The sequence below is a fragment of the Pan troglodytes genome, chromosome 5 (genome assembly GCF_028858775.2).
Source record: "Pan troglodytes isolate AG18354 chromosome 5, NHGRI_mPanTro3-v2.0_pri, whole genome shotgun sequence".
In the NCBI taxonomy this organism is placed as follows: domain Eukaryota; kingdom Metazoa; phylum Chordata; class Mammalia; order Primates; family Hominidae; genus Pan; species Pan troglodytes.
The window spans coordinates 101,896,460-101,921,229 of NC_072403.2; the positions used below are offsets into that span (position 1 = coordinate 101,896,460).

General features: G+C 43.0%; 1 protein-coding gene across 1 annotated transcript in view; it reads left to right on the forward strand.

Moving 5' to 3' along the window:
* The window catches only part of GJA10 (gap junction protein alpha 10), a 33,342-nt gene extending 9,266 nt beyond the window's left edge, over window positions 1-24,076 (forward strand). The window contains exon 3 of the mRNA XM_054686849.1: window positions 23,440-24,076. Coding sequence (XP_054542824.1) covers window positions 23,440-23,478 — 39 coding nt within the window. The 3' untranslated portion in view covers window positions 23,479-24,076. The remainder of the gene's footprint in view (window positions 1-23,439) is intronic.
* Window positions 24,077-24,770: the final 694 nt, after the last annotated feature.

A 24,770-nucleotide genomic window follows, 5' to 3' on the forward strand; every position in this document is an offset into this window, starting at 1 on the left:
CCAGGTGTGGTTATGCATGCCTGTAGTCCCAGCTACTTGGGAGGATCACTTGAGCCTGGAAGGTTGAGGCTGCAGTGAGCCATGATCATGCCACTGCACTCCAGCTTGGGCTACAGACTGAGACCCTGTCTCTAAAAAATAAAAATAAATAAATAAAATAGAATTATTTGGCCAGTGGCAGCTACTTCTTTTTTTAAAAATTTCCTTTCTTTCGGACAAGTGTGGTGGCTCACGCCTGTAATCTCAGCACTTTGGGAGGCCGAGGCAGGTGGATCACCTGAGGTCGGGAGTTGGAGACAGGCCTGACCAACGTGGAGAAACCCTGTCTCTACTAAAAATACAAAATTACCCAGGCGTGGTGGTGCATGCCTGTAATCCCAGCTACTGGGGAGACTGAGGCAGGAGAATCGCTTGAACCCAGGAGGCAGTGGTTGCGGTGAGCCGAGATTGCACCATTGCACTCCAGCCTGGGCAACGAGGAAATTCTTTTCTTTTCTTTCCTTTCCTTTTCTTTCTTTCTTTCTCTTTCCCTCCCTCCCTTCCCTCCTTCCTTCCTTCCTTCCTTCTTTCCTTCCTTCCTTTCCTTCTTTCCTTCCTTCCTGTTAAGTGCAGTAGTAAGAAGGGGGGAAAGAGTAGAACAAGGAGTTCAATCTGTAACTGACTGTGAACAATCAGTTGGGATAACTCACTGCATTCAGACCATCCACTGCTTCTTATCTGCATTTGCAAAGTCAGCAATACAATTTTCATCATTTTCTTTTTCTTGTACCTTACATGCAAGAGAAGCCTTTTACTGGCAGACTGTTGAGGGAGATATGGCAGTTTTTAGGTGAGATAGATTTTCTTTTTTCTTTTTTTTTTTTGAGACAGAGTCTTGCTCTGTCGCCCAGACTGGAGTGCAGTAGTGCGATCTCGGCTCACTGCAAGCTCTGCCTCCTGGGTTCACGCCATTCTCCTGCCTAAGCCTCCCGAGTAGCTGGGACTACAGGCACCTGCCACCATGCTCCGCTATTTGTTTTGTATTTTTAGTAGAGACGGGGTTTCACCGTGTTAGCCAGTATGGTCTCCATCTGCTGACCTCGTGATCCGCCCGCCTCGGCCTCCCAAAGTGCTGGGATTACAGGCGTGAGCCACTGCACCCAGCCGAGATAGATTTTCTTAATCCTTCAATTTATCTTTTGGGAGAGGCCAGCCAAGCTCGGAATCCTGGAGTGAAGATGATGAAACTGATGGGCTGTCTCTTTTCTTTTCTGTATGGACTATATTGTATTCGTAAATATAAGTAGGAGTAAAAAATAATTTGCACTGAGAAAATGCATCACTAACCTTTTTTTTTTTTTTTTTTTTTGAGACACAGTCTCACTCTGTCCTCAGGCTGGAGTGCAGTGGCGTGATCTCAGCTTACTGCAACCTCTGCCTCCTGGGTTCAAGCAAGTCTGCCTCAGCCTTCCAAACAGCTGGGACTACAGGCACGCACCACCACGCCCAGCTAATTTTTGTATTTTTAGTAGAGACAGGGTTTCGCCATATTGGCCAGGATGGTCTCGATCTCTTGACCTTGTGATCCGCCCGCCTTGGCCTCCCAAAGTGCTGGGATTACAGGTGTGAGCCACCGCGCCTGGCCACTAACCTCTTATAAATACAAGACATGAACGTCTAATCAGGCCTGATTTACTCTTTGAATGTTACAGCATTTTGTTTTCTTCCAATTCAACGTTTTCCCCTTTATTTTTCATACCTTAGGAACAATATAAACAAAAACCTCCACAATACACAACATCCAATCCTGTTGTCAAATTAGAGACATAATGGGATTTGACACTCTTATTTCCTGACTTAGATACAAGGACAGGAGAGAAAAGGAAACAGTAGATAACAACAGAGGGAGCCAGGTGGGATGGCGCCACTCAAGGCTGCTGAGAGCCATGGAGTCACTGTACAGAGGGTTATCTACTTTATTTTTTAGAGCAGTTCACAGTGAAGTTGAATGGAAAATACAGAGAGTGCTCATATACCCACTGTTCCCCTACATGTGCGAACCTCCCCAACTATTGACATCCTATTATCAGAGTGGTACGTTTGCTACAACTGATGAACCTACACTGACACATCATTATCACCCAAAGCCCATATTTACATTAGGATTCACCCTCGGTGTGGTACATTCTATGGGTCTGGACAAATGTATAATGACATGGATTTACCAGTATAGTATCATACAGAGGAGTTTCACTGTCTTAAAAACCCCCTGTGCTTCCCCTATTCATCCCTTCCTCCCTCAAGCCCTGGCAACCACCGATCTTTTACTGAATCTAACGCCTTGCCTTTTCCAGAATGTCATACAGTTGGATCATACAATATGTAGTTTTTTCACATTGGCCTCTTATGCTTAGTAATATGCATTTAGATTTCCTCCATGTCTTTCCATGGCTTGATAGCTCATTTCTTTTTATCACTGAATAATATTCTTTTATCTGGATGTACCACAGTTTATTTACCCATTTACCTTCTGAAGGACATCTTGGTTGCTTCCAAGTTTTAGCAAGTATGAATATAGCTGCTATAAACATCCATGTGCAGGTTTTTATATGAATGTAATTTTCAATTAATGTGGGTAAATACCAAAAAGCGTAATTGCTGGATCATATGGTAAGAGTAAGCTTTGTTTCATAAAAAACTGCCAAACTGTCTTCCAAAGTTGCTGTACCATTTTTTTATTCACACCAGCAATGAATGAGAGTTCCTGTTGTTTCATACTCTTGCTATTGTCATTGTTTTGGATTTTGGCCATTTAATAGGTGTGTAGTGGTATCTTGTTTCAAACTCCTGACCTCAAGTGAACCGCCCACCTTGGCCTCCCAAAGTGCTGGGATTACAGGAGTGAGCCACTGTGCCCAGCTAGTATATTGTTTTAATTTGCAATTCCCTAATGACCTATGTTGTTGAACATATTTCCTATGCTTACTTGCCATCTATATCTTCCTTGGTAAGTTATCTTATTGTTGAGTTTTAAGTATTCTTTGTGTGTGTGTGTGTATATATATAATATATATAAATATTATGTATATATATTATATATATATATATATAAATTTTTTTTGAGATGGAGTCTCGCTCTGTTGCCCCAGGCTGGAGTGCAATGGCACGATCTTGGCTCACTGCAACCTCCACCTCCCGGGTTCAAGCAATTCTCCTGCCTCAGCTTCCCGAGTAGGGGATTACAGGTGCCTGTCATCACGCCGGGCTAATTTTTGTATTTTTAGTAGAGTCAGGATTTCACTATGCTGGCCAGGCTGGTCTCGAAATTCCGACTTCAGGCGATCCACCCGCCTCAAAGTGTTGGGATCACCGGCGTGAGCCACCGAGCCTGACTGGTAATATGTTTTTAATTTCACATTTTACTTATTCATTGCTGGTATATAGGAAAGTCATAGACTTTTGCACATTAGCCTTATATCTTGAAATCCAGGATATAAATACTATAAATACTCCAGGAGTATTTTCCGTCAACTTTTTCAGATTTTTCTTTTCTTTCTTTTTTTCTTTGAGACGGAGTCTCGCTTTGTCACCCAGGCTAGAGTTTAGTGGGGCAATCTCAGCTCACCGCAACCTCTGCCTCCTAGATTCTAAGCGATTCTCCTGCCTCAGCCTCCCAAGTAGCTGGGATTACAGGCACGCGCCACCAGGCCCGGCTAATTTTTGTATTTTTAGTAGAGACGGGGTTTCACCATGTTGTCCAGGCTGGTCTCAAACTCCTGACTTCAGGTGATCCACCCGTCTTGGCCTCCCAAAGTGCTAGGATTACAGGCGTGAGTCACTGCGCCAGGGCAGTTTTTTCAGATTTTTCTGTGTAGACAACCATAATTTCCAGGAACAAAGACAGTCATTTCTTCCTTCCCAATCCATATACCCTTTCTTTACTTTTTTGTCTTATCTCGTCTTGTCTTGTCTTAGTGCATTATCTAGGACTTCCAGTACAATTTTGAAAAGCAGTTTTAAGAGGGTATATCCTTCTCTTTGTTCCTGATTATAGAGAGAAAGATTCAAGTTTCTTACCAGTACATATAATGTCAGCTATAGATTTTTTTGTAGAGGTTCTTTATCAAGTTGAGTAAGTTTGCCTTTTAGTTTTCTAAGAGTTTTTAATCACAATGGGTGTTGGATTTTGTCAAGTGCTTTTTCTGCATCTACTGATATGGGATGTGATTTTTCTTTGGTAGCCTGTTGATGTGACAGATTACATTAATTGATTTTGATTTTTTTTTATTTTTGAGACAGAGTCTTACTTTGCCACCCTGGCTGGAGTGCAGAGGTGCAATCTTGGCTCACTGCAATCTCTGCCTCCCAGGCTCAAGTGATTCTCATGCCTCAGCCTCCCAGGTAGCTGGGATTACAGGCATGTGCCACCATGCCCAGCTAATTTTTGTATTTTTAGTAGAGATAGGGTTTCACCACGCTGGCCAGACTGGTCTCGAATTCTTGGCCTCAAGTGATCCACCCGCCTCCGCCTCCCAAAGTGCCGGGATTACAGGCGTGAGCCACCACACCCAGCCTGATTTTTTAATGTTGAACCAGCATGGCATACCTGGGATAAATCCCACTTGGTCATGGTGTATAATTCTTTATTTTTATTATTTATTTATTTATTTATTTATTTTTTGAGACAGAGTCTCGCCCTGTCACGCCCAGGCTGGAGTGCAGTGGCAGCCATCTCGGCTCACTGCAAGCTCCGCCTCCCGGGTTCACGCCGTTCTCCTGCCTCAGCCTCCCGAGTAGCTGGGACCACAGGCGCCCGCCACCATGCCCGGCTATTTTTTTTGTATTTTTATTAGAGACGGGGGTTTCACCATGTTAGCCAGGATGGTCTTGATCTCCTGATCTCGTGATCTGCCCGCCTTGGCCTCCCAAAGTGCTGGGATTACAGGCGTGAGCCACCGTGCCCGGCCCTTTATTTTTATTTTTTGGAGACAGGGTCTCACTCTGCTACCCAGGCTGGAGTGCAGTGGCATGATCTCAGGTCACTGCAGCCTCTGCCTCCTGGGCTCAAGTGGTCCTCCCACCTCCGTCTCCTGAGTAGCTGTGGCTACAGGCACACACCATCACACCCAACTAAGTTTTGCATTTTTTGGTAGAGACACGGTTTCATCATGTTCCCCAGGTTGGTCTTGAACTCCTTGGCTCAAGCGATCCACCTGCCTCAGCATCTCAAAGTGCTGGGATTACAGACGTGAGCCACTATACTTGGCCTATAATTCTTTTTATACATTGTTGGATTTGATTTGATAATTTTTTTGAGGATTTTTACATTTATGTTTATGAGAGATATTGGTCTGTAGTTTTCTTTTCTTGCATGTCTTTGGTTTTGGTATTAGGGTAATGCTGGTCTCGTAGAATGAGTTAGGAAGTACTCTTTCTGCTTCTATCTTTTGGAAGAGATGGTAGAGAATTGATACAATTTTTTTCATAAGTGTCTGTTAGACTCACCGTTGAACACATTTGGATCTAGTGTTTTGGAAGGTTGATAATTATTGATTCAGTTTCTTTAATAGATATAAGCCTATTCATATGGTCTATATCTTCTTGTGTGAGTTTTGGCAGATTGTGTCTTTTCTAGGAATTGGTACATTCTAGGTTATCAAATCTGTGGGCATAGAGTTGTCCATAATATTCCTTTATTATTCTTTTAATGTTGGTGGGATCTGTACTGATGTTCTCTCTTTCATTTGTGATATTAGTAACTTGTTTCTTCTCTCTTTTTTTCTTAGTTAACCTGTATATCAGGCTGTTTTTGGATTGCTATAAAGAAATACCTGAGACTGAGTAATTTATAAAGAAAAGAGGTTTAATTGGCTCAGCGTTCTGCAGGCTTTATAGAAAGCATGGTTCTGGCATCTGCTCAGTTGCTAGAGAGGCCTCAGGAAACTTATAATCATGGTGGAAGGGAAGGGGGAGCAGGCATGTCACATGGTGAAAGCAGGAGCGAGGGAGTGAGAGGGGAGGTGCCACACACTTTTAAACAACCAGATCTCATGGGAACCCAGAGTGAGAGCTCACTTATTACTGAGGGGATGGCCCAAGCCATTCATGAGGGATCTGCCCCCATAATCTAAATACCTCCTACCAGGCCCTACCTCCAATACTGGGGATTACAATTTGGGGAGGGACAAATATGCAAATGATATTAGCCTGGCTAGAGACTTACACACTTTATTGATGTTTTCAAAGAGGTAGATTTTGGTTTTGTTGATGTTCCCTATTAATTTCCTATTTCAATTTCATTCATCTCTGCTCTAATTTTCATTATTGCTTTGTTTCTGCTTCCCTTGGATTTAATTATTTTTTTAGTTTCCTAAAAGTAGATAAATGATTTTAGATCTTTCTTCTTTTCTTTTTCTTTTTTTTTGAGACAGAGTTTCGCTTTGTTGCCCAGGCTGGAGTTCAATGGCACGATCTCGGCTCACTGCAGCCTCTGCCTCCTGGGTTCAAGTGATTCTCCTGTCTCAGCCTCCCTAATAGCTAGGATTACAGGTTCTCGCCACCACGCCTAGCTAATTTTTGTATTTTTAGTAGAGACGGCGTTTCACCATGTTGGCCAGTCTGGTCTTGAACTCCTGACCTCAGGTGATCCTCCCGCCTCTGCCTCCCAAAGTACTGGGATTACAGGCATGAGCCACCATGCCCAGCCTAGATCTTTCTTCTTTTCTAATTATACATTCAATGCTATAAATTTCTCCCTAAGCACTGCTTTTGCTGTATCTCACAAATTTTGATAAGTTGTGTTATCATTTTTGTTTAGTTGAAAACATGTTTTTTTCCAAGATTTCCTCCTTGACCTATGTGTTATTTATAAATGTATAGTTTAATCTCCAAGTATTTTAGAATTTTCCAGCTATCTTTCTTTTTTCTTTTTTTTTTTTTTTAAGAGACACGGTCTCTCGCTTGTCACCTAGCTCACTGCAGCCTCAAACTTCTGGGCTCAAGTGATCCTCTCACCTCAGCCTCCTCAGTAGCTGGGACTATGGGTGTGCGCCATCATGCTTGCCTTATTTTTAAATTTTTTTGTACAGCTGGGATGTCACTTTGTAGCCTAGGCTGGTATTGAACTCCTGGCTTAAAGCAACCCTCCCACCTTGGCCTCCCAAAGTGTTGGGATTACAGGTGTGAACCACTGCACCTGGCCCCAGCTGTTATTAATTTCTAGTTTAACTCCATTGTGATCTGAAAACAGACATTGTATGATTTCTATTTTTAAAAATTTAAAAGAGAGAAGACCACAACCTAGAATGTGGTCTATCGTGGTAAGTGTTTCATGTGAGCTTGAGAAGAATGTGTATTCTGTTGTTACTAGATGAAGTAGCCAATAGATGTCAATTTTTTTCTTTTTCAATTTTTTTTTTTTTTTAGATGGAGTCTCGCTCTGTCGCCCAGGCTGGAGTGCAGTGGCGTGATCTCGGCTCACTGCAAGCTCTGCCTCTCGGGTTCATGCCATTCTCCTGCCTCAGCCTCAAGAGTAGATGGGACTACAGGCACACACTGCCACGCCCGGCTAATTTTTTTGTATTTTTAGTAGAGACGGGGTTTCACCGTTAGCCAGGATGGTCTCGGCTTCCTGACCTTGTGATCCGCCCGCCTCAGCCTCCCAAAGTGCTGGGATTACAGGCATGAGCCACCAAGCTCGGCCTTAATTTGTTAATAAATTATTTTACATTTTATAGAGATGTGGTCTCACTATGATGACCAAATTGGTCTTAAACTTTTGGCCTCAAGCAATCCTCCCACCAGCTTTAGATGTCAATTATATCCACTTAATTGATGGTGCTGTTGAGTTCAACTATGTCCTTTTGGCTTTTCTGTCTGCTGGATCTGTCCATTTCTGATAGAATGAAGCTAGGGTCTCCAACTATAATAGTGGATTCATTTATTTCTCCTTGCAGTTCTAGCAGTTTTTGCCTCACATATTCTGATCTTCTGTTGTTAGGTACATACACATTAAGGATTGTTTTTTCTCAGAGTATTCACCCCTTTATCATTTGCATTGCCCCTGTTTATCCCTGATAACTTTCCTGAAGTCCTGTCTGAAATTAATATAGCTACTCCTGCCTTCTTTTGATTAGTGTGAGCATCATATATCTTTCTTCATTTCTTTACTTTTACTTTATATATACCTTTATATTTAAAGTTGGTTTCTTTTTCTTTCTTTTTTTTTTTTGAGACGGAGTCTCGCTCTGTCGCCCAGGCTGGAGTGCAGTGGCGCGATCTCGGCTCAGTGCAAGCTCCGCCTCCCGGGCTCACGCCATTCTCCTGCCTCAGCCTCCCGAGTAGCTGGGACTATAGGCGCCCCCCACCGCGCCTGGCTAATTTTTTGTATTTTTAGTAGAGACGGGGTTTCACCGTGGTCTCGATCTCCTGACCTCGTGATCCGCCCGTCTCGGCCTCCGAAAGTGCTGGGATTACAGGCGTGAGCCACCGTGCCCGGCCAAAGTTGGTTTTTTACAGATAACATATAATGCATCTTGTTTTTATTTTTATTTTTTTAGAGACAGTGTCTCACTCTGTTGCTTGGCTGGAGTGCAGTGGCATGATCATGGATCACAGCAGTTTTGACCTCCTGGGCTCAAGTGATCCTCCCACCTCAGCCTCTTGAGTAGCTAGGACTACAGGTGAACATTGCCACTCTCAGCTAATTTTTTTTTCTTTTTTTTTTTTTGAGACAGAGTCTCACTCTTGTCGCCCAGGCTGGAGTGCAATGGCATGATCTTGACTCACTGCAACCTGTGCCTCCTGGTTCAAGCGATTCTCCTGCCTCAGCCTCCCAAGTAGCTGGGATTACAGGTGCCACCACACCCGGCTAATTTTTGTATTTTTAGTAGAGATGGGGTTTCACCATGTTGGCCAGACTGGTCTCAAACTCCTGACCTCAGGTGATCTGCCCGCCTCTGCTCCCAAAGTGCTGGGATTACAGGCATGAGCCACCGCTTCCGGCACAGCTAATTTTTAATTTTTTTTTTTTTGTAGAGATGGGTTATCATTATGTTTCCCAGTCTAGTCTTGAACTCTTGGGTTCAAATGATCCTCCTTCCTTGGCCTTCCCAAAGTGCTGGGATTACATGTGTGAGCCATCATGCCCCATCTGTGTCTTGTTTTTTGATCCACTCTGACAATCTCTGTATTTTGTGTATTTAGACGACAGGCATGAAAAGTGATTATTGATATAATGGCATTAATATTTAGTATATTTATTACTATTTTCCATTTGTTGCCCTTGTTCTTTGCTCCTGTTTTTGTCATGCGCACCTTTTCTGCCTTTTGTGGTTTTAATTGAGCACTCTATATGATTTCATTTTCTCTCCTTTCCTTTTTTTTTTTTTTTTTTTTTTTGAGATGGAGTCTTGCTGTCTCACCCAGGCTGGAGTGCAGGTGCAGTGGTGTAATCTTGGTTCACTACAACCTCCACCTCCCAGTTCAAGTGATTCTCCTGCCTCAGCCTCCCGAGTAACTGGGGTTACAGGCATGCACCACCATGCCTGGCTAATTTTTGTATTTTTAGTAGAGATGGGGTTTCACCATGTTGGCCAGGCTGGTCTCGAACTCCTGACCTCAGGTGATCCACCTGCCTCAGCCTCCCAAAGTGTTGGGATTACAGGCATGAGCCACCATGCCTGGCATCATTTTCTCTCCTTTCTTTCTTTTTTTGTTTTCTTTGAGACAGAGTCTCTCTCTCTTTCCCCCAGCCTGGAGTGCAGTGGCACGATCTCGGCCCACTGCAACCTCCGCCTCCTGGGTTCATGCGATTCTCCTGACTCAGCCTCCTGAGTAGCTGGGATTACAGGCATGCACCACCAAACCCGGCTAATTTTTGTATTTTTAGTAGAGATGGGGTTTCACTATTTTGGTCAGGTTGGTCTCGAACTCCTGACCACGATCGTGATCCACCCACCTCAGCCTCCCAAAGGGTTGGGATTACAGGCGTGAGCCACTGAGCCCGGCCTTTCTCCCCTTCCTTAACGTATTAATTATACTTACTTCCTTTAAAACTTTTTTTGGTGGTTGTCCTAGAGTTTGCAATACGCATTTACAACTAATCCAAGTTCGCTTTCAGATAACACTATGCCACTTTATAGTAGTATAACTACCATTTAATAAAAAAATTCCTAATGCCTCCCTCCTGTCCTTATATTATTGCTGTCACTCATTTCATACATACATAAACATATAAACATACATATGTGTGTCAGTACATTATTCTTAAGAATACGAAAGATACAAGTTCTTATTTTACCTTCTCTTATTTCCTATCTAATGTTTTCCCTTTCTTTATGTAGATCTGAGTTTCTGACCTATATCATTTTTTTTCTCTCTGAAGGACTCTTTTTTTTAACATTTCTTACAAGGCAGGGCTACTGGCCACACATTCCTACAATTCTTATTTGGCCAAGAAAGTCTTTATTCTCCTTCACTTTTTTTTGTTTGTTTGTTTTCTGAGACAGTCTCGTTCTGTTGCCCAGGCTGGAATGCGGTGGTGTGATCTCGGCTCATTGCAACCTCCACCTCTTGGGTTCAAGCAATTCTTCTGCCTCAGCTTCCCAAGTAGTTGGGATCACAGGTGTGTGCCACCATACCTGGCTAATTTCTGTATTTTTAATAGAGATGGGGTTTCACCAAGTTGGCCAGGTTGGTTTTGAACTCTTGACTTCAAGTGATTCGCCTGCCTTGGCCTTGCAAAGTGCTGGGATTACAGGCCACTGCGCCTGGCCTTCTCCTTCACTTTGAAGGATAATTCTCAAGGTAGAGAATTCTAGATTGGTGGTGTGGTGTTTTCCTCTCAATGCTTTAACTATTTCATTCTCCTGTCTTCTTGCTTGTATTGTTTATGAGAAGTTAAATATAGTTCTTATCTTTGCTCCTCTGTAGGGAAAGTGTTTTTTTTTCTCTCTGTCTTCTTTCAAGACTTTTTTCCTCTTTGATTTTCTGAAGTTTGAATATGATAAGCCTAGAAGTAGGTTTTTTTTTTGGCATATATCCCATTTGGTGTTTTCTGGACTTCCTGGATGTGTGGTTTGGTGTCTGACATCAGATTTGGGAGCTTATTAGTATTATAGCTTCAAATATTTCTTGTCTTCCTTTCTCTGTTTCTTCTCCTTCTGGTTTATATGTGTGTTATACCTGTTGTAATTGTCCCACAGTTCTTGGGTATTCTGTTCTATTTTGTTTTTGTTTGTTTTAGTCTTTTTTAATCTTTGTTTTTCAGTCCTGGAAGTTTCTATTTTTATATCCTCAAGCTCAGAGATTCTTTCCTCAGCCATGTCCAGTCTACTAATGAGCCCATCAAAGGCATTCTTTATTTCTGTTGCAGTGTTTTTGATCTCTAGCACTTTTCTGTGATTCTTTCTTAGGCTTTTCATCTCCTAACTTACATTATCTACCTGTTCTTATATCTTGTCTACTTTTTCCATTAGAGCCCTTAGCATATTAATCATACTTTTAAATTCCTGGTGTGATAATTCCAACACTTGTGCCCTCTCTGACTCTGATTCTGATGCTCATTGGGTCTCTTCAAACTGCGTTTTTTGCCCTTTAGTATGCTTTGTGCTTTTTTGTTGAAATGTGAATATTTTGTAGAGATGAAAAGAATGTGGGGCTGGGTGTGGTGGCTTACACCTGTAATGTCAGCACTTTGAGAGGCCAAGGCAGGTGGATCCCTTGAGCTCAGGAGCTCGAGAGCAGTTTGGGCAACATAGCAAAACCCTGTCTCTCTTTCTTTTTTTTCCCTTGAGACAGGGTCTCACTCTGTCCCCCAGGCTGGAGTGCAGTGACATGGTCATGGCTTACTGCTACCTCGACCTCCCAGGCTCATGCAATTCTCCTACCTCAGCCTCCCAAGTAGTTGGGACTGTGCCACTGCACTCCAGCCTGGGGGACAGAGTGAGACCCTATCTCAAGAAAAAGAAGAGAGAAAAGACTCTGGTAAGTAGACCTTTAGTGGTGTGGTGGTAAGCATGGGGGGAGGGGAAACATTCTATTGTCCTATGACTGGGTCTCAATCTTTTGCACCCTAGACTTTCTAATTTTGAAGGTAGTGGTTTGTCCAGTAACCTCTCTTCTCTAACAAATCTAAGAAGAATTGCTGATTTTTTAGTTTGTTCAGATTTCTACTTATTGCTAGGGCAGAGTGGTTACTTCTAAGCTCCTTATATTTACAGACTGGAGCCCTCTTTCTTATTTCATTTTTTTTTCTTTCTTCTTTGTTCTTTATGTTTCTAGGAATTATAAATAATGCCTTTGACCACAGAGCTTTCCTAATTATGGTCACCTTTTCCCAAGCTTTTTACAGAGATGACAGCCCACTTCACTCCCCAAATGATGGAAACACTTGGGAATGGAGGCCACAGCTCTCAACTCCACAGACCAGTGGCTGACACATGGTGCTTCTTGTAAACAGACGGATCTTTCATTAGAAATTAGTGTAAGGGGCTAGGTGCGGTGGCTCATGCCTGTAATCCCAGCACTTCGGGAGGCCAAGCTGGGGGATGGCTTGAGATCAGGAATTCAAGCCCAGCCTTGGCAACACAGTGAGATCCTGTCTCTTAAAAAAAAAAAAAAAAAAAAAAAAAGGAAAAGAGAAAAAAAGAAATTAGTGTAGCAAACAAAGGATAATAATCCTCTACTTTCAAGTAAAGTAAAATCTCTCTTCCCTTTCAGTTTCCTATTTCAAGGGTGTGTCTGTTTGTCTGTGTGTATGTTCCGGCAATTTTCTTAACTTTTTTAACTTTGAGAATTCCATCATAGTGTGTCTAAGCGGGGCCCTCTTTTCATTAACTTTGCTGGGAAGTCAGAACATGCTCTCAGTTTCCAGCTGAGTTCTTTCTTTACAGCAGGGAACTTTTCCCCTCCCATTTCTTTGAATACTGCTTTCCCTATGTCTGTTTTGTTCTCTCCAGAATTCTGATTATTCCCAGGTTATATCCCCCGTGTCTGACCGCCTGCCTCTTTCTTTTCGTCTTTTTATCATTTTGCCCTTGGTCATGTTAATTTTATTTTCTCCGTGTCTTGTCTGCTATTTACAGCCTCCATCATGGTTTCCCACCAGAGCTATTGTGGTTTCTGTCTCCTTGCTACACTTCCTGCTCTCAGATGTCTCCCTCTTTATTAGGATCTTTTCTAGTTTCTAGATCTTTTCCAGCACCCCATGGAATCTTATTGAGAAATTGAATTAAATATTCAGATTTTTAAAAAATAATAATAATAATAATCCTCTACTTTCAATAAATGAACTGTAAACTACCTGTTATGTTGCATTAGGTTCAAGATGGCAGAATTTCTATTACTCAGCCAGATACATTCTGATTACAGCAGTTGACATTTCAGAGTGAAATGACTCCTGATAGAACCAGTTGTTTGGCCACTTATGCTGTTTCTTACAGAGAATTGTCCTGTGAAAGGAATCCATTGTGTTTTAGAAGGTCAGAAAGCTATCTGATAGAGCCATGATTTTCTTTCCTTTTCTTTCCTCCCTCCCTCCCTCCTTCCCTCCCTCCCTCCTTCCCTCCCTTCCTTCCTCCCTCCCTCCTTTTTCTCTCTTTTTCTTTCGTTCTTTCATTCTTTCTCCTTCCTTCCTTCCTCCCTTCTTTTCCTCTTTCTTTCCTTCCTACCTTTTTTCTTTCTTTTTTGTAAAGCTCCCAGGTGATTTTTTTTTTTTTTTGAGACGGAGTCTTCACTCTGTCGCACAGGCTGGAGTGCAGTGGCGCGATCTCGGCTCACTGCAAGCTCCGCCTCCCAGGTTCACGCCATTCTCCTGCCTCAGCCTCCGGAGTAGCTGGGACTACAGGCGCCCGCCACCACGCCCGGCTAATTTTTTTTGTATTTTTTAGTAGAGACGGGGTGTCACCGTGTTAGCCAGGATGGGCTCGATCTCCTGAGCTCGTGATCTGCCCACCTCGGCCTCCCAAAGTGCTGGGATTACAGGCGTGAGCCACCACTCCTGGCCTCTCCCAGGTGATTCTAATTTGCAGCCAGAGTTCAGAACTGTGGCTGTAGAGGAAGGAGATTTTGGCATTAGGAAGAAAGTTGCCCTGTGAACTCTTCCAATCTTTTAGGATGTTAGGGAGATGAAGAATGTACTGAGAAGACTTGCTCCTAGAAACATAGAGAAACACTTTCCCCTTCCCAATACCATATAATCTGTAGTACCTAGCCTACAGTTTTAAAAAAAGAAACTTGTTTCCTTAATATTTATTTTGTGCAAATAAGTGTTTAAATTGTAAAAATTCAGGCAACATAGAAATATATAGGCCAAAAAGAGAAATTTTCTGTTTTATTTTTGTCTTCTTACCACCCCCAAATCTGTTCTTTCTTTCTTTCTTAATTAGTTTTTTGTTTTTGTTTTTTTTGAGACAGGGTCTTGCTCTGTCGCCCAGGCTCCAGGGCAGTGGCATGATCATGGCTCATTGTAGCTTTGAACTTCTGGGCTCAAGTAATCCACCCACCTCGACCTCCCAAAGTGCTGGTATTACAAGTGTGAGCCTGTCCCGTGAAGTGTTTTTTGAATGCTTACTAGGTACCAGGCACTGGATGCTGGGTGCTGGGATATAACAGCTCACAGGACAACACAGTCCCTTTTCTCACAGTAGAGAAAAATAAACAAATATTTAAAGCAACCTCACATAGTTTTAGGTGCTAGGAGAAAACAACACAGTGATGTGGACAAAGGGACACTGGGAAGTAGATGGTATTACTTTAGATGAGGTTATCAGAGGTGGGCTCTTGAAAAGGTGCTGAAGTCCTGGGTGGATGGGGCCTCTCAGGCAGAGGGACCGGTAAGTGCAAAGGTCCTCGGCTCTCTGGAACTACAGAAGGAGATCACTCTTGTGGCGGTGACCAGGAAGGGGAGGGATAGGGATGAGGTTGGAATGGGCAGGGTCCTGATGTGTAGGCCTTTGAGACCGTGAATAGAAATTTGAGTTGGATAGCACAGGGATAGTCATGGGCTGATACATATGTTATAAAAACCAATCACTCTTTTTGGAGAATCAATTGTAGGGGTAAGAGTAGAATAAGGGAGATCAGGTAGGAGACTGTGCAGTGGTTCAGTGAGCTATGAGGGTGGCTCAGACCAGGGGTACAACTCTTACTGATTTGGAAGAACGACAGTTTTTAAAAGAATTATTGTTTTTCAAATTAAAGTAATACATGCTAATTTAAATAAATTCAAACAATATAAAATAACATAGAGTAAAATGTGAACCTGACCATGGGAAAGTTCATCTCCTCTTGTTCTCATCTGGACTCAACCTCTACTTTTTTCCCCCAAGGCAACCTCTGTCCTCTGTGAACACCATAGGGTGTGTCACTGGTACTTTCCTCAGTGCCTTCATAATCAATCCTTGAAGACAAATATATGTCCACGCATATTTATTGTTTGTTATTTTATTTTATTTATTTATTTAGAGACAGAGTCTTGCTCTGTTACCCAGGCTGGAGTGCAGTGCCCAATCTTGGCTCACTGCAACCTCTGCCTCCAGGTTTCAAGCAATTCTCCTGTCTCAGCCTCCCAAGTAGCTGGGATTACAGGCACCTGCCACCATGCCTGGCTAATTTTTGTGTTTTTAGTAGAGATGAGCTTTCACCGTGTTGTCCAGGCTGGTATCGAACTCCTGGCCTCAAGTGATTTGGCCTCCCAAAGTGCTGGGATTACAGGCGTGAGCCACTGCGCCCAGCCTGTTTTTTATTTTTATTAAAAAATATTTTTAAGTGATATGTAATATTTTACATATTCATGAGGCACATGTGATATTTTGTTGCATCATAGAATGTATAATGATCATTTCAGGGTATTGGGGTATCCATCACCTTGAATAGTTATCATTTCTATGTGTTGGAAACATTTCAAGTTCTCTCTTTTAGCTACTTGGAATTATATAATACATTGTATAGTCACCCTGCTCTGCTATCAGACATTAGAACTTTCTATCTAACTGTATGTGTATACCTGTTGACCAATCTGTCTTCACCCGCCTCCCACCCACATACCCTTTCCAGCCTCTGGTATCTATCATTCCACTCTCTACCTCAATGACATCAACGTTTATAGCTCTTACCTGAGTGAGAACGTGATATTTACCTTTCTGTGCCTGCCTTATTTCACTTAACATAATGACCTCCAGTTCCACCCATGTTTCTGCAAATAACATGATTTTATTCTTTTTTATGGTCAGATAGTATTCCATTGTGTACATATACCACATTTTCTTTATTCGTTTGTCTGTTGATGGACACTTGGGTTGATTTCATATTGTGAATAGTGCTGTGATAAACATGGGAGTGCAGGTATCCTTTTGATTTCCTTTGGATAACTATCCAGTAGTGGGGCTGCTGGATCATATGGTAGCTGTGCTTTAAGGTTTTTGAGAAACCTCCATACTGTTTTCCATAGCGGCCATGCTAATTTACAATCCTGCCAACATGTATAAAAGTTCCCTTTTTTCCACATCCTCACCAGCATCTATTTGTTTGTTTTCTGTTTTTTTAATAGTAGCCATTCTAATTGGGGTAAGATGATATCTCATTGTGGTTTTGATTTGCATTTCACTGATGATTAGTGATGGGTTTTTGTTTTGTTTTGTTTTTGCTTTTACAGAAAGTCTTGCTTTGTCATCCAGAGTGCAGTGGTATGATCATACCTCACTATAACCTTGAATTCCTGGGCTCAAGCAACCTTTCCATCTCAGCCTTCTGAGTAGCTGGGATTACAGGGTTGCGCCACAATGCCTGATTAATTTTAATTTATTGTAGAGATGGAGTCTTGCTATGTGACCAGATTGGTCTTGAACTGGTCTCAGGTGATCCTCTTGCCTCAGCCCCCTGAAGTACTAGGATTACAGCAGTGTGCATGGCCCACTGCTCTGATGTTTATTATGTCTTTCCTTCTACTAATTTTGGGTTTCATTTGTTCTTGCTTTTCCAGTTCCTTGAAGTGCATCATTAGGTTATTTAAAACCTTTCTACTTTTTAATGTAAGTGTTTATTGCTATAAACTTCCCTCTTAGCACTGCTTTTGTTGAATCCCAAAGGTTTTGGTATGCTGTGTTTCAATTTTCATTTGTTTCAAAAACTTTTTAATTTTCTCCTTAATTTCTTCCTTGCCCCTTTGCTCATTCAGGAGCATTTTGTTTAATTTCCATGTATTTATATAGTTTCCAAAGTTCCTCTTGTTATTGTTAAATAATTTCTATTTTATTCCATTGTGGTCTGAGAAGATACTAGATATTTGAAAAATTTGTTGAGACTTATTTTGTGTTCTAAAATATGGTTTATCCTGGAAAATATTCCATGTGCTGATAAGAAAAATGTGTATTCTGTAGCTGGTGGATGAAATGTCTGTTATATAAATGTCTGTGAGGTCCATTTGGTCTAATGTTAAGCTTAAATCCAATGTTTCTTCATTAATTTTCTGTCTAGATTATTTGTCTAATACTGAGAGTGGGGTGTTGAATTCTCCAACTAATACTGTATTGGAGTCTATCTCCCTTTCTTTTAAAATCTAATAATATTTGATTTATGTATTTGGGTGCTCCTGTGTTGGATGCATATATATTTAGAATTGTTACATGCTCTTGCAGTTGATCCCTTTATCATTATATAATGACTTTCTTTGTCTCTTTTTACTGTTTTCACTTGAAATATATTTTATCAGCCATAAACATAGCTACTCCTGCTTACTTTTGGTTTCCATTTACATGGAATATCTTTTTCCATCCCTCTACTTTCAGTCTATGTGTATCATCTCAACTGTGACATGAGTTTCTTTAGGCAGCATATAGTTGGGTCATGTTTTTAAAATACATTCAGCCATTCTGTATCTTTTAAGTAGAAAGTTTAATCTGTTACACTCAAGGTTATTATTGATATGTGAGGGCTTATTCTTGTCATTTTATTAAGTTCTGGTTGTTTTGTATATCCTTTGTTCCTTTCTTATTGTTTATCATTGTGGTTTGGTGGTATTCTGTAGTGGTAACATTTGAGTCTTTTCTCTTCCTTGTTTGTGTGCTTGCTTGACGAGTGGTATTTACATTTTCATGATTTTCATATTATTCTTTCACTTTTTGGTATGGGACTATCTTAAGCAGTTCTATAGGGAAAGTCTAGTGGTGATGAATTCCCTCAGCTTTTGCTTGTCCAGGAAAGACTTTATTCCTCCTTCATTTATGAAGAATATCTTTGCCAGGTATGGTATCTCTGGTTGACATTTTGTTTTGTTTTGTTTTTGTTTTTGTTTTTGTTTTTGAGACAAGGTCTGACTCTCTCACCCAGGCTGGAGTGCAGTGGTGCCATCTCGGCCCACTGCAACCGTTGCCTTGCTGAGCCCAAGCCATCCCCCTATCTCAGCCTCCTGAGTAGCTGGGACTACAGGCATGTGCCACCAGGCCTGGCTAATTTTTGCATTTTTTGGTAGAGATGGGGTCTCCCCATGTTGCCCAGGCTGGTCTCAAACTTGTGAACTCAAGTAGTTCACCCACCTTGGCCTCCCAAAGTGCTTGGATTACAGGTGCAAGCCACCGCACTTGGCCTGCTGGCAGTTTTTTTCTTTCAGCACTTTGACTATATCATCCTGTTCTCTCCTTGCTTGTAAGGTTTCTGCTGAGAAATCTGCCATTAGTCTGATGGGGGTTCCTTTGTAAGTGCTAGACACTTTTCTCTTGCTGTTTTTAGAATTCTCTCTTTGTCTTTGACTTTTGGTAGTTTGACTATAGTGTGCCATGGAGAACACCTTCTTGAATTGTATCTATTTGGGGATCTCTGGGCTTCCTGAATCTGGATGTTTAAATCTTTTGCTAGATTTGGGAAGTTTTCATGTATTATTTTGTTAAATAGGTTTTCTAATGTTTTCATTACCCCTTCACCTTCTGGGGACATTGAAAATTTGAACATTTTGTCACTTTATTGGTGTCCTATATATCACATTGACTTCACTCATTTTTTAAAAGTATTTTTTCTTTATTTTTGTCTGACTGGCTTATTTCAAAAGACCTGCCTGCAAATTCTAAGTTTCTTTCTTCTGCTTGATCTAGTCTATTGTTGAAGCTTTTGAATGTATTCTGTGTTTCATTCAATGAGTTCTTCAGTTCAAGAATTTTTGGTTTTTTTTATGATGTCTATATCTTTAGTAAACTTCTCATTTGTATCTTGCATTCTTTTTCTGATTTCTTTGTATTGTTTTTCAGTATTCTCTTATATTTCACTGAGCTTCTTAATGTCAATATTTTGAATTCTTTTTCTGAGATTTCATAAATTTCTTTTTGATTGGGATTTGTTACTGGAGAATTATTGTGTTCCTTTGGAGGTGTCATATTTGTTTGCTTTTTTGTTTCTTGTGTCCTTACATGGGTATCTGTGCATCTGTTGTAAAAGTTGCTTTTTCTAGTCTTTGAATTTGCTTTCATAGGGGAGACTTTTTCCTGAAGATGTATCTGTGGTTGTTTGGGTAGGGCACTTTGATTCTTGGTGCATGCGCTGGAGTAGTCTCTGTATGATTTCTTCGGCTGTAAACAGTGTCAGTGTTGCCTGTGATTTTCTTGGTGGCTCATGGTGTGATTATTAGTGGAGGCTATGTTGAAGTTTGGCTGTGGGCTAGGCCAGTAGGTGGGCCAGTCTTTAGGCCCCAGTGGTGACAGCAGTGGGCTGGGCATGCCTGTTCTTGCACCCCAGCGTTGCTTATGCTGGCACAGGTATTAGTATGTCCAATCAGGCCAATTCTTGGGCCTCCAGGTGGCTTGCTTGGGTGGCGGGAATAGCAGCAATGGGCTAGGTGGGTGGGCAGGTTCTTGAGCCCCTTAGCAGCAGGCCTGGTGTGGATGATGGCAATTGCAGTGGTGGGATAACTCTTAGGGATCCAAGTGGTCTGCACTGGTGTTGGTGGTGGCTGCAATGGTCTGGGAAGGCCAGTCCCTAGGCCTATAGGTGGTATATGTGGGTGGGTGCCAGCTCTAGTGGTAATGGGAGATTGGGTGGGCCTGACCAGAGACTATGGGAGGAATGCTTAGGTGTCAGTGGTGGTGGACTGGGCTGGGCAACTTCCACACCCTGAGATGGAATACTCAGGTACTGGGCTGAGGGTTAGAGCTGGGCTGGGTAGACCTGCCCTCAGGCCCCTTGGTGATGTGTGCAGGTGCTGGCTGTGATAGACAGGGGTGGGGTGATCCCCAGGCTGCCAGTGGAATGCTCAGGTAGGGACAGCAGCAATTGCACTGTGGCCCTGCTACTGGGGAGGCCAGGGTTGCTTTCAGTGAGAGCAGCTGGGGCACCGTAGCAGTTCACAGCGCTGCCATTGCAGGCAGTGGAATTTGTCCTCAGGGCATGTGAAAATGCCTGGCTGCCTCTCTGCTGGGGGTGCAGTTGGGTGGTTGTTGTCAGTGGCTCCTGCCTAGCCCCAGTGTGGAGGGGGCTGGGCTCTTAAAATGGTGCCATGCTGCTGCTGCTTAGGGCTTGGTAGTGTGTGGAACACAGCATGAGCTCCTTCTCTGCAGCAGTGCTGCCGTTCAGTTTCCAGGCAGCTCCCTACCTTAGTCTCAGGGCCCTTGGGGTTGAAGGTTGAGGGGCTCTCCTACAGCTAAGAGTCTGTGGTGGAAATGTAGATTGCTGGGGGTCTCTCACTTACCCTTTCCCCACTTTAAGGGGCCTCTCCAGGATCCCAGCAAATCCGGATGAGCAGGCTGTTTTGCTTCCCTCTCCTTCCTTGCTTTTGGTGTTTCCCATTCCTCTGTTGAATTCCAATGCTCTCTCTTAGATGATCTGTTTGAAGTGTGATTATCTACTTGCTATTTTGGTTCCTTTTTATGGAAGAGGCGAGTACCATATGCATGTAGTCAGCCTTCTTGAAGCCCCCCAGCCTATTGTTTGTTTTTTAAAATATAAACGTGACCATACTCTGGAAATGTCTCTGCAGTTTGCTCTTGCTCACTTAATGATCTATCTCAAGCATCTTTGTCAGTCCCTATAGAGTTGCCTTGGTGTTTATCTCAGCTCATACTTTTCCATGGTATGATGAACCATAGATATCTGATGGCCATTTAGGCTGTTTCTTTTTTCCTACTACAATGTTGCATTTAATGTTTCCTCCATGTATCTTTGATAGGTACATAGAAATGGAGTTGTTGGTTTTAATGGACATGCACATTTTTTTGTGTGTGTGTGTTTTGCGTGTGTGTGTATTTTTGAGACAGAGTCTTACTCTCTCACCCAGGCTGGAGTGCAATGGCACGATCTTGGCTCACTGCAACCTCTGCCTCCTGGGTTGAAGTGATTCTTCTGCCTCAGACTCCTGAGTAGATGGGATTACAGGCGCGCACCACCATACCCGGCTGATTTTTGTATTTTCAGTAGAGGTGGGGTTTCTCCATGTTGGCCAGGCTGGTCTCAAACTCCTGACCTCAAGTGATTCCCCCGCCTTGGCCTCCCAAAGTGCTTGGATTACAGGCATGAACCATTGCGCCCAGCTCGTTTTGGTTTTTTTTTTTAGAGGCATGGTCTTGCTCTGTCGCCCAAGCTGGAGTGCAGTGCTGCAATCATAGTTCACTGTAGTCTCGACTTCCTGGGCTCAAGCTGTCCTCTCACTTTGGTCTCCCAAAGCACTGGGAATACAGGCATGAGCCACCAGACCTGGCTACATTTCGTTTTGATACATGCTGCCAATTTTTGCTCAGGAAGGGCTATTCCAACTAACCTCTCACCAGCATAGCACCCATTTTCTCATACTCTTGCCAACAGCAGACATTATCTTACTCCTTTCCCCATCTGATGAACTAAAAATATTTCTCTTTGTTTTAATTTACATTTCTGTATTACTACTAAGGTCGTTCATATGTTTATTGGCTATCTGCATTTCTACCATGAATTGTCATTGTTTATTTTTCTGTTGGGATATTTATTGTTCTTCTGATTTCTAGGAGCTCTTGTATGGTATTATATTAACCTCTTGTCTAATAGACATTGAAAGATCTTTTTTCCCAGTCTGCTTGTCTTTTTTCCCTGTTTATGACATCTTTAAACTTGTAATTTTATATTTAGTATGAAAAATCTCTTTGCCTTCTAGGTTCTTTGTCTCGTTTGGGAAGGTATTTTTCAACTCAACATTATTATTTATTTTACTTTAATTTTTTTAGAGATAGGATCTCACTCTGTCCCCCAGGCTGGAGTGCAGTGGCCTCATTCACTGCAGCTTTGAACTCCAGGGCTCAAACGATCCTCCTGCCTCGGCCTTCCAAAGTTCTGGGATTACAGGCATGAGCCACTGTGCCCAGCCCAACTCAACATTATTAACAAGGATTATGAGGTGGATATTTGGAGGGTGGATTGTTATAATTTATTGAACCCTTTGGCTGAGAAGTTTTACACAATTTAACAATTACCAAAGAATGTGAAGAAGATGAGGAAGGACACCACTTTATTGAGGTCTGGATCATGGTCTGGACACACTGTGGACTTCCTCTCTGTAGCCACGTGCTAATTTCCATTTTACAGATAAGGAAATAGGTGACTTGTGGCCAGGCACGGTGGCTCACGCATGTAATCCCTGCACTTTGGGAGGCCGAAGCGGGCGGATCACGATGTCAACAGATCAAGACCATCCTGGCCAACATGGTGAAACCCCGTCTCTACTAAAAATACAAAACTTAGCTGGGTGTGGTGGTGCGTGCCTGTAGTCCCAGCTACTCCAGAGGTTGAGGCAGGAGAATCACTTGAACCTGGGAGGCGGAGGTTGCAGTGAGCCGAGATCACGCCACTATACTCCAGCCTAGCGACTGAGCGAGACTCCGTCTCAAAAAAAAAAAAAAATGGTGACTTGTCCTAAGTCACACAATTAGGTTGTGTGAAACACAGTCCTTGGGACAAAGCAGGGGATGAATTAATATTTATTGGATGAGCAAGTGAGCTGGAATTGGACCCTCAGCGTCTGACTCAACCCAAGCTCTTGTTCCTACACCCATGGCTGCCCCTTGCTCTCCCGGCACATGGCCTCCTGAGTTTAGCATATTTTTTAGCATCAGAGATAGACTGTTATAAAACGACAATTCTGTATTTGAATTAGTTTTCGCTTTCCATGTTATGTAAAGTCAAAAAAATCTGGCTAATTTTCAGGGGACTAAGATGGAGCTTAGGAACAAATTGACTTTTTAGTTTTAGGCCTGAATTTTTGCACAAAACAACAAAACCCACAACAGGCGGAGGAGGCAGCAGGAAGGATCCAGAGTTTTCACTGCAATGCTATTGAGCACCACCTCTTACATGGACGTTCACCTGTGGGGAAACACAGGGACAGCTGCCGTCTGCAGCAGCTCTTTGATCCCCAGGATTTTTGACATATATAGAATCCCAGGTGGGTGGGTAGGGCTGACTCTTACAAGTCGTTTGAGTCTGTTTTGTTTTTTGGTTTCCTATCTCTTTCAGAACATGCTTCTAGAACTTTCATCTATTATGAAAAAATAATGCATCAGGAGCAGCTGGTACCTGCAGGAGGAGAGTTGTGCCTTTGTCAGCTCAAACTGCAGGAAGCACTTTGGGACCCACACCCTCTGCAGACACCCACCAGGCGAAGGGCCCTGTTCAGGGTGCTCCCAGCCTGGGCTCACTTCCACAGGAGACCCTTCCCTTATGGGGGCTGGGGACAGGTTCTCACCCTGCCTGGGCACACTGCTTGAGGGAGGTCTGATGCTCGGGCAGGGAGGAGCTGTACACCGTCAGAGGAGATCTAGGGACAAGAGCGGCTCTGCCTCGAGGAGGAGGATTGGTATATGTCACCTCTTCCCCAGTCCCAGCACAGCCTGGTGGGATATTTTGCAAGAGAGTACCCCAGCTCTGCAGTGGCAGCAACAGTAGCAGTTGGCCCCTTAAACATGGGTCCAGAGCAGGACTGGAGCTTTGTGCTCAGCCTGAGGTCAGATGTGCTTCCTGTCTATAAAGGAGAGGTTGACAAGAAACTTTTCAGGCTTTTCCTCTCACCAGTTCATTTCTTGAGGATGAACCAGTTGGATTTTTAATTCATCAATGGCATGGAAATAAAATATTGATTAAAACACTGGCAAACACTCGCATGCCTTTTTTGTATCCTTCTGGGATGATTCATGAGTAGTGGTGATGCCATGATTGTGCCCCTGCAGGAGCTTCCTGGGAGTGGTAGAAGCCAGCACCTCTTCCTCACCCTGCCCGCCCTCCGAGTGGTCCTGAGTCATCCGGGAGAGTGCTCTGTGATGTGCACTGACTAGCCAACCCATGAGGCTGCTCCGCTGGTTGCTACTTGGCCGATCTTGGCTCACTGCAACCTCCGCCTCCTGGGTTCAAGCCATTCTCCTGCCTCAGCCTCCCAAGTAGCGGGGATTACAGGTGCCCACCACCAAGCCTGGCTAATTTTTGTGTTTTTGTATTTTTAGCCTTGTGTTAGCGAGGCTGGTCTTGAACTCCTGACCTCGGGTGATCCACCCATCTCAGCTTCCCAAAGTGCTGGGATTACAGGCGTGAGCCACTGCGCCCAACCCTGAGTTTTTAGAGCCATAAAGGTGGACTCAATTCCCATGGAAAGAGCCTCTTAGCTTCCCCGTCCTCCACCCCATGGCCAGAGTGGCCCCCAACCCTGGCCACACACCTGGTAATAAAGGCTTCAAGTTATAAGGAGAATCAATTTGGTTGAAAGTTATAAGGCTCGGCATCATCTATGTCCTATGAGATAAAAGCCACAGGAAATTCAGGCACTGGCCCCGCCTCTGACCTCATTCCCTGCTTCT